The sequence below is a fragment of the Penaeus japonicus genome, unplaced genomic scaffold (assembly GCF_977035675.1).
Source record: "Penaeus japonicus unplaced genomic scaffold, GWHDUDI00000001_assembly GWHDUDI00000020, whole genome shotgun sequence".
NCBI lineage: Eukaryota > Metazoa > Arthropoda > Malacostraca > Decapoda > Penaeidae > Penaeus > Penaeus japonicus.
This window is the reverse complement of record NW_028234422.1, coordinates 30629284-30639283: the sequence shown is the minus strand read 5'-3', so window position 1 is coordinate 30639283 and position 10000 is coordinate 30629284. Positions and strand designations below refer to the sequence as shown.

The window sequence follows — 10000 nt, the reverse complement described above, 5'->3', positions numbered from 1 at the left end:
GATAAGAGAAAAATAAATAAATAAAATAACAAAAGCTTCAGCCAAAGCTTGTAACGAAAGGTCTCTGATTGGATTTGTGGTTTTGTTTTTGTTTTTCTATCTGAAGCGATCTCGTGTTTCGGGTTCACGAGCGATTCGAATGAACCACGGATCTCTCACACGCCTCGACTCAGTTGCTGCGAGAGGAGGAGGACCACTTGAGTAGGATGATGACCTTCCTTACCTTTGAAGCCAAGGAGGCGCTGGAAAAGGCGTCGGAAATGTTGAAGGATCTTGTGGGGGAGGAGAGGTCAAACATGGACCCCCAGGTACCACTGTGATGGGAAAAAAGGTAGGTGTGAGGTTCAGTTTCGTATGTGAACATCTCAAAATCTCTCTCTCTCTCTCTCTATATATATATATATATCTATCAAAATATGCATAGTTAATGTGCTTAGTTATTCATCACGCCACATGGAACAGGTAAATCGTAGAATTACACACCTGCTCGTGTACATGGATGCAGGTCGAGGTCTACTTGAACTGCGTTCTCTGTATCTTGTTCCTGTAAAGAAATATAAGAAGCATTAGCAGTTTACACGTGCGATGTCCGTTTTAGAACTTTAGAACTTTTAGAAATCTATGGTGTACTAAGAAAGCACTTTTAGCAATCAACAGGTGTAAGTTAATACTAAAGACTAGGTGTGTGAAATAGTGTGAGATCGTAATTAAGCAACGGTCTTCGTTCCAGGAATATACCCGTGGTTTCATTGCGTCATCTAGGAAAGATGTGATATATAAATCAATGGCTGCGTTTGATCATCTTCAATTGTGGACCACACATAAAGTCTCGTCATCACTCTGATACCTTGTTTATGTGCTTAATTCATCACTAAGTCTTGAATTCCTTACTTTGATCATGGGACTTTAATCTGCCTGCCCCATCTGACAAAAGTTAACCTACAGCAGTATTGCATACATAGGGAAATATTTTGGTACTATTTGTATATATGTGTGTATTGAGATCATATACATACATATATACACACGTATATATGTGTATGTGTGTGTTTGTATGTGTACAAATATGATTTGATAGGAGTTAGAGACTGCTGTGCATGTACTTATGTGCGATTTATTTGCGCGCGCGCGCGCGTGTGTGTATGTGTGTGCGTCTGTCTGTCTGTCTGTGTGTGTGTGTGAAGGGGTATATGCACATATATCTTAACATGTATATATGCTGATGTACGATATGTATGTCCCTTCTAAGAGCCACATATACCAGAATGCATCTAATATCAAAATCAATCCATACATTAGTTAGAATGAGCTTTGAATAAACATGCATATCCGAGGCTGTAAACCCCAGTTCCCAATCTTACTGTAAAATCGCATTCGCTGCCTTTTATAGGGGTTTCGAGCATACCATATCATAGCAAAGCAAAGTGTTAGTAGGAGAGAGCAGAAGAAAAAAAGGAGGGAAATATTCGTATGAAAAAAACGTGCACTAACTAGCTTGCAACATAATCAATCTTCAATAGATTTTACAATGGTAGGTGGGTAGAAGGATACATATATATTTTTATTTATTTATTTTTATTTTTTTTTACTTTTGCTCTGTCATTTTTTTACGTTATTTATTCATGTGGGAGATGAAGAATAACAAGAAGGGGTCAGCGTCCCCCCCCCAAAAAAAAATAATAATAATAAATACGAATTCAGATACAAAATTGAATCGTGCTCATCCAAATGGTGAGAGGAGAAGGGGGGGTTTTGACAAAAGGGTGATGGGGACACTTCATCATCAGGATCATCACCATCATGGTCATCATCACCAACATGGTCATCACCATCATCAAGATCATTCAGCAAGGATTCTTTCAGGTCAGAGAGATCATTACCGGACTCGTTTGCGACGTGGGAGAAACTATTCTTGTTAAGCGCTGCCCGAACCTCCATCAGTAGAGTATTGTTGTACCGCACTCTACTTCTATCTACACCACACATCTCTGACTCTACTTCACCTCCGTTATCTGAGTCACCTCCGTTATCTGCAAGAAAATCAGGTCAAAGGTCACACAGTTCCCCCGTGTCGCGGTCAGGTCGTTACTGTGTTTTGCGTGTGGCCACCGAGGGAAAGAAGCGGCGTGAGTGTGACTGCAATTGACTCTCAACACCAGCGATATTGCAACTGTTTGGACGGAGGTGGTAGAGAGAGAGAGAGAGATTCCGCGCTCTATCAGCGTGTATTTTAGATGCTAAAGAAATCTCATTATATAGGAAAAACTACATAGAAAAAACAACAACAAAAGAAGCTTTATATAGACTAAAGAGTATCTACTGCTTTTAAAGTATTCGTCCATTTTTGAGTTAAGGTTTCACTACGCGGCACGGCAACCAAACAAAAGTAAAGCAAATGCGTGTTTACGTGTTTCTGTCTCTCCGAATTATACTTCTTTTGTGTGTGTGTGTGTGTGTGTGTGTGTCCGTGTGCGTGTGCGTGTTAATGCATCTCCATCTCATACGCACCGTAATATGGCCCGGAGGAAGACGCGCAGTTCGCAGCGGCGGTTAACGACCTCACATCACTGCGCACGCTGTTGATGTGCTGTGTCCAGCTGTGTCCTCCTGCGTAGGAGCTGAAGAGGTTGCTGGTGCTGCCGCTCCAGCCGCCGGACGCGAGAGACGCCGAGGACTCCATACTGTTGCTGTGCAGGACCTCTCGGGAGCCCCAGCGGCGAGAGAGGCTGGCGTTGTCCCCGTAGCGAGTCCTCGATTCCTTGATGCTAGAGGCACGCTCGAGACGACGGGACATGCGGATTCCTTCGCTGAAGGACGAGCGGTCGTCCTTGACGGACTGCGACCTGCGGCGGGAGAGAGAAGGGCATGTCAAGAAGGCGCAGGACAAGGGAGGTGTGAGTCCGTGTGTCTGGCTGTCATCCGATTAAAATTTTATCCAGACTTATCTTTATTTTCTGTCCTATATCTACGTTAATATCCAGGAGAACCTCTCCAAAAATGCAATGTTGCAAAAGTGACTGTAAGGGATAGGCGTGATTCGTGTTTTTTTGCCTACCAGAAACACTCCATTGATGCAACATGTGAGCGCAACTCGGGTCAACCTGGGGCTTATTTTCTTTTTTGACCTTCTATCCCCTGCACCTGTCCCTCCCCCTCTTCCTGTCCCCTCCATCTTACCCCCGCCTCTCCCTTTCCCCCCTCCACCCCAACCCCGTCTCTCCCTTTCCCCCAAACCCCCGCCGCTCCCCTTCCTTCTCCCTCCACCCCACCCCCGCCTCTCCCCCTCCCTCCCTCCCGGCCCGCCCGCGTAGGCCTACCTCTCCATTCGCCGGATGTGGCTCGCCTCGTAGCGCTCCTTGGCGGCGGTGTCCTCGTCGTCCTTGCCGTAGGACTCCGGCGGGGATGGCGCGGGTCCCTTGTTGTGGCGCGCGGGGGCTGAGGCCTTGCCCTTAGACGCGGCGGGCTGCTCCAGGGGCGCGGCGCTCCGGAGGGCTGGCGGCTGGACCGCGGCCTCACACATGGTCTGCAAAACAAGCCGCGGGTTGAGTCGTCTTCGCTTATCGTCTGAGACATCGGAAGAATATCGCTCTTTGACCCTTGAGTCGATAGCCTTCTTAAACATTACCAAGGGATTGCGCTAGATATATTGCATGAATTTCTCTCTCTCTCTCTCTCTCTCTCTCTCTCTCTCTCTCTCTCTCTCTCTCTCTCTCTCTCTCTCTCTCTCTTTCTCTCTCTCTCTCTCTTTCTGTGTGTATGTGTGTGTGTCTATGTATGTATGTATGTATGTATGTTTGTACGTATGAATATATGTATACATGTGTGTATGTGTATGTGTGTGTGTGTGTGTGAGAGTGTGTGTGTGTGTGTGCATATAAATAACATATGTATGTATATATATATATATATATATATAATATATATATATGTATATATGTGTGTGTGTTTGTATATATATATATATATATATATATATATATATATATATATATATATATATATATATATATGTATGTATGTATGTATATATGTATATATATATATATATATATATATATATATATATATATATATATATATATATATATATATATATATAAACACATATGCTTGTATGTGTAGTGTAGCTAACCTCGCTCCAGCAAAGCCGAACCAAACCACGTCATACCTGATGGCTTCGAAACTTATCAGGAGAGAACACCTGTTTACAGAATTCACAGGGTATCAACTCCTCGATTTCTTTGGACATGTGGCCGTTCATCATGGTCTTGCTGTCGAACTTGATGACGCCGTTGACGTAGCCGTTGGCCAGAGTCTTTTCGGGCAAGGGCGAGCTCGGCGGCGGCGGACTGGTGGCCTTGTTGCTCATGAAGGCCTTTTCCCACGGCGTCGGGCTCTTGATGTAGCCGTTGAGGTTGGCGGTGGGGGCGGGGGAGACCTTCTGGGGCAGGTTCGGGAGGTTGGGTGGGGTTTGCGGGGGAGGGGGAGCCCTGTACTTGTTGGGGTTCTTGATGAAGACGGTCTCGGCGTGTTCCTGAGACGGCTGCGGGGATGTGGAGAGCTGCTTTGTCTGTGTGTCGGGAACGGAGGGCTGCGGCGACGCGATCGGCTGCGGGGAGGTGGATGACTGTGTTGGTGCTGCGGTCTCGACGTCTGGGCTCGGGCGGTGTGCCGGCAGCTGTGTGGCTGAGCGGCTGGTGATGACTGGTTGAACCTGTGTCGTGTCCTCATCTGCGCCAGTGTCCTCCAGAGGTGCGGTGTTAGAGCGCGTGTACCCCCTTCTGCTGCCCGAGATGCTACGCCACGAGAAGATGGCAGACGAGAGAAGGCGACCGCGTCTAGGTCGCATGAAGGGGCCGTCCTCGTCCTCGTAGTCGTACTCGAGGTCGGTCGTCGGGGTGTCTGGAGGGGCCAGCTCGGGCGTGGCGCTGATGGCTGGAACGGGGGAGGCCGAGCTGCTCGTGGAAGGCGTGGTTGAAACGGAACTGCTGCTCATGGAGCCGCTGCTGACGGAACTGTTGCTTGTCGAACCAGAGGGCGCTGGACTGACGCTGAAGGGCCGGTTGCTGCCAGAAGTCTGGCTCGGAGACACGACGACCGAAGGCTTCTGGTCGACGATAGTGATGGTGGTTGTGGGCGGTGGGCTGACGGGCGGTGGGCTGATGGAGGGCGGACAGCTGGGCGGAGGGCTGGTGGGCGTGCTCACTGGGCTGCCGCGAGATGTGTCCCTCGAACTCCTCCATCCTGAAGAGTAACTCCTGGATGGCCCAGGAGAAACAGGAGTCGGACTTCTCCTTGAAGAACTTGACGACTGACTGCGGGGCGGGACGGGCGCAGGGCTTTTCGAGGGCGTTGTGGTTTTCCTGGGCGGCGTGCAAACCGGCGTCGGGGTCCTTCCGGAGGTCGGGGGTGTGGGGGCAGGACTCCTTCTCGGCGAGGACGAAGCTGTGCTCTGGATCCTGGACTGGACAGAGGAAGTCTCAACGGTGGTGCTTGAAGAGGAGGTGGTCGTGATTCCAGATGAGGTCGTGGAGGTGCTGGAACTCATAGCCGCTGCGGCTGCCGCTGCTGCCGCGCGCTGGGCGATGCGGGAAGCACGAGGAAGTTGTGTCTCGTTCTGCTCACAGCTGGTCTGATGTCTCATGAGGTCTCGCTCAGCAAACATCTCATCGCAGAATTCGCAAGGCAGCATTACGGGTGCTTCGCGACGAATAGCGGGCTGAAAAAGAAAAAGTTGTTCATCTACATGGCCTCGCAACATCATTACTATTATTCGAGCACGTCTCCGTCATTGCAATGGGACTATATAATCCGACAGATACTTACTGCATCTTCCTTGAAGGACACCCTCTTCTTGAGGCCAGCATTCTTGGGTCTAGCGCCCGTGCTAAGAGCGCTGCCACTGTTGCTAGTGCTGCCAGACGAGGCGTTAGAATCGCTCGAGGATTTACTGATGGGGGTACTCCTACTGGAGGAGGACGACGAGGAAGACGAAGAGGAGTTTGTGACAGTGCGAGGAGAGGCCGGGGGACGCCGGGAGCTCCTGCGTGACCTTGGTGAGTCAGAATCCTCTGAATCGCTGCTGTCAGAAGAGCTGTCCTGCTGGCAAAGGAGAGGGAAGGAAGTGAGCGCGATCTCAACGAGTGCTTAGTGAAACCCAAGTTCAACGCGCCATATTGTATGCAAATCACTGCCAAGGAAAACATTTAGGAATGGACACCTACTGCACGCTCTGGCATAGAGAGTGACCTCCTGAAGGTCGGCCGATGCTTCTTGTTGAACTCTGAAGGAGGCAGATCGTCCTCAGCCTTGGCAAGCTGAAAGGCGAGCCACCTGTCGTACTGTTCTTGCGTTGCGTTCGCGGGCGGCTCGACGTCGCGAGAGCCTGTGCAAGGGGAGAGGAAAAGAGAAGAGATAAGTGAATGTAGGATATATCTATTATGATAAGATATATTCGATATATCTAAGGTTTGATATAAGACAAGATATTTCTGATATAATGAGATCATATATTTGTTCCGTGTTCAAGTTGTATCGCATTTCAGAGTCTCCGCTTTCGCCCTGCAGCGCCCATCCTTACCGCTCGAACGAGAAGACGCTGAGGACGACGAGACGGAGGCCGAGACCGAGGACATGACCGACGTCGTCTCGAGGGCCAGGGAGGTCGGCCTCCTTGGACGAGCGCCGTTGGAGTAGGACGAGTAGGACGAGCTCGAGGCCGTGGTTGAAGACGAGGATTCCGAGGAGGAGGTAGTTGTGGAGGAGCTCGAGGAGGAGCTCGAGGAGGAGGAGGTGGCCACAGACCTGGTGCTCACCGAGGAAGAGGTTCTGCTGGCACTGGAAGACACCGAGGTTGACCTTGAGCTTTCGGATGAGCTAGAGCAGGTCGTCGATACCGAGGAGGCTGGCGGAGGCTTGGCCACGGAGCTGGTGGTGGAGGTGGTGCTCGTGCGCGCTGTGGACGCCGTGGTGGAGGTGGAAGTGGTAGTGGCGCTGGTCGACGAGGAAGAGGACGTGGACTTAGAGGAGGAGCAGCAGCAGTCGTCGTCCTTCGAGTCCGTGTCCTTGCAGGAATCCTTGCAGGACTCGGAGCCGGAGTAAGGGGTGTAGGAGGGAGGCGTGTGCGTGTTGGCGGGGCGCTGGTACCGGTAGGATGTGGAGGAGGTGCGGCTGGAGAGCAGAGCGGACACCATATCTGCAGGAAGGAGGGATTCGGGGAGGCTGTCAGTGGGACGTCTTCATGACCTCTGCATTTCTTTCTCTCTCTATCCCTTTCAATCCATCTATTTCTCTCTTTCTCTCTCTCTTTCTCTCTCTCTCTCTTTCTCTTTTTCTTTCTCTCTCTCTTTCTCTTTCTCTCTCTCTTTCTCTTTCTCTTTCTCTCTCTTTCTCTTTCTCTTTCTCTTTCTCTTTCTCTTTCTCTCTTTCTCTCTTTCTCTTCTCGTTCTCGTTATCTCTCTCTCTCTCTCTCTCTCTCTCTCTCTCTCTCTCTCTCTCTCTCTCTCTCTCTCTCTCTCTCTCTCTCTCTCTCTCTTTATATATATATATATATATATATATATATATATATATATATATATATATATACATATATACATATATATGCACACACACACACGCACACACACACACACACACACACACACACACACACACACACACACACACACACACACACACACACACACACACACACACACACACACACATATATGTATACATATATGTGCATATACATATACATATACATATACATATACATATACATACATACACAAACACATATATGTAGCGAGTGCAGGAAACTCACCATCATAGTCCTGCGTAGTGCGGGCGACGCGGCGGCTGGAACTGCTGTACGAGGATGAGGTCCTGCTCGGAACACTGTGACTTCGCTGGGTCTTCTTCTCCCGCGGTTTGTTGACATAGTTCTTGATGATGTCTTCCTCGCGACAGAACCTGCGGCGTGACAGGGTGAGTCAGAAGGGGAGAAGAAGACGTGACAGGGTGAGTCAGAAGGGGAGAAGAAGACGTGACAGGGTGAGTCAGAAGGGGAGAAGAAGACGTGACAGGGTGAGTCAGAAGGGGTGAAGAAGACGTGACTGGGTGAGTCAAAAGGGGTGAAGAAGACGTGACAGGGTGAGTCAAAAGGGGTGAAGAAGACATGCAGTGTGGAGGAAGGAGGTAGGAAAGTAAAGTAGAGGGAAAGATGTCGACGGTGTAAGAAAGTGAGGGATTAAGGTGTGTGTGTGTGTGTGTGTGTGTGTGTGTGTGTGTGTGTGTGTGTGTGTGTGTGTGTGTGTGTGTCCGAGTGCGTGTTATGAGCAAAAGTAAAAGAATTCACATATAACCTTACTCAACTCACCTAATATCCATAAGCATATCCCGTGCAATGTCTCTCCTACAGATGGCGCAGTTCTTGGTGGTGTTAGCAATTCCCTTGACGCACACCATGCAGAAGGTGTGGCCGCACTCTAGCACAAGGGGGAGGGTCACGGGTCCGAGGCAGATGGGGCACTCAGACCCCTCTTCGTCGGAACTGTTCTCCTGGTCTGAGGGGTGGAGGAAAAACCTTAACTTGAAGTCTATCTTACGGTGGCAGTTTTTGATATATGGAAGAATGTCACAACCGTCTCAGAAGAGAGAGAATCTTAATGATATCGCTGATATATTGCAATTGCACCTGTCCATAAAAGTAGATACGTGTGAGTCGGGATTTGATTGTCTATCTAGAGTTTCCCTCCCAATCCCATATGTTGATCCATATCTCCATGTAAACACAGGGTTCGGTATTGCAAAGTAGCAGTAATAACACCCTCATACTCACCTTTTTCTTCGGGCGTGAGGTACCTGTGGTCATGCTCATAGTGAAACTGCAGGTGTTTGAACTGGACATACTTGGTGCAGCCCTTGCAGAGTTCCGTCCGAGACTCGCAGTACTCCATGTGCCGCTGGAACTCTACGGCAATCACCTCCAGTTCGCAGTGTTGGCACTTCAAGAGGCGCCGGGGACATTCCTCCTTCTGTGGGGGAGAGAGAGGCAAAGCTCGTTATGATTTCTCATTCTGTAGGAAAGAAAGGGAACAGCTGGCTGTGATACCTCCTTCTGTTGATAGACGGGATCAACAGATATTTCGTTCTGCAAGAGTGAGAGCAACCGCCGTCGACGTTGACCCGCACTTCTGCAGGAAAACAGGAATAGCATTTAGTGATTTTCTGCAGGAAGGAGAGAAAAGAGTGATTGTGACTCCCCGTATTGCGGCGATTGATCAATAAATAAGAATAGAGTAATTGATTAAGAGACATGTTGGACCCGCCTTCAATCAATCCCTTGGTTTCATCTCAGCCACACCAGCTTCGCCTCCGCTTGGGAACAGGGGAGGTGGAGGGAGAAAAGAAAACGAAAACGGAAGCTTCAAGAGTCATACAGTAGAAAGAAAAGTAAAAGTACTCTTTCTCATACCACGGTCTTGCAAATCGAGCAGAGAAGGTTAACCCTCCTCTGCCCCCTCCCCCTTCCCACTCCTCTCCCCCCTTCCCCCTTCGCCATGTCCAGACACGTGCTTCAGCAGCGACTTTGGTCTGAATATCTCATTTCCTGGGGCGACCTTGTGCTCTGAAGTGGCCCCCTTTTTCCTATTTCCTTGGAAAGAAACTCAACGAGAAAAGTCTTCTCTTTCCCGAGGCATACGTACGCCCCAGCTTTCGTCCCACGTCTAAGCCTTGCGAAGATATCCAAGAATCTATAGAAATTAAAAGAAGGAAGTGAAACAAGACGATCGTACAAAGCAAGTATCGGCCCCACTGGCAGTGTGCCGCGTGACGTCAGCGCTAGCCTAGTTGGTCCGCTCGGGTTTAGCAGCTCACGGCAGAAGTACAGACTTCCCCGCAATGTCGCAGGGCAGAAAATGTGACATTATCATATATCATATATCAGTTTCTGTTCACATATATCGTATGATCTTCTTCGGTCGCTCTTAAAGCTACTCGTCTACAGATC

General features: G+C 49.2%; 1 protein-coding gene across 7 annotated transcripts in view; it reads right to left on the bottom strand.

The window, feature by feature from the left end:
• The window catches only part of LOC122256009 (uncharacterized), a 76659-nt gene that overhangs the window by 10050 nt on the left and 56609 nt on the right, over positions 1 to 10000 (bottom strand). For 5 of the 7 annotated variants that reach the window (XM_086548317.1, XM_086548312.1, XM_086548313.1 and 2 more), the window contains exons 5-16: positions 8828 to 9023; positions 8366 to 8552; positions 7811 to 7959; positions 6581 to 7195; positions 6225 to 6385; positions 5827 to 6102; positions 4169 to 5719; positions 3318 to 3523; positions 2509 to 2843; positions 1881 to 2030; positions 484 to 544; positions 224 to 314 (exon numbers count right to left, since the gene is read on the bottom strand). In XM_086548317.1, coding sequence (XP_086404443.1) covers positions 224 to 314; positions 484 to 544; positions 1881 to 2030; positions 2509 to 2843; positions 3318 to 3523; positions 4169 to 5719; positions 5827 to 6102; positions 6225 to 6385; positions 6581 to 7195; positions 7811 to 7959; positions 8366 to 8552; positions 8828 to 9023 — 3978 coding nt within the window. The remainder of the gene's footprint in view (positions 1 to 223; positions 315 to 483; positions 545 to 1880; positions 2031 to 2508; positions 2844 to 3317; positions 3524 to 4168; positions 5720 to 5826; positions 6103 to 6224; positions 6386 to 6580; positions 7196 to 7810; positions 7960 to 8365; positions 8553 to 8827; positions 9024 to 10000) is intronic. The other 2 variants (XM_086548316.1, XM_086548318.1) reach the window with 2 other exon arrangements.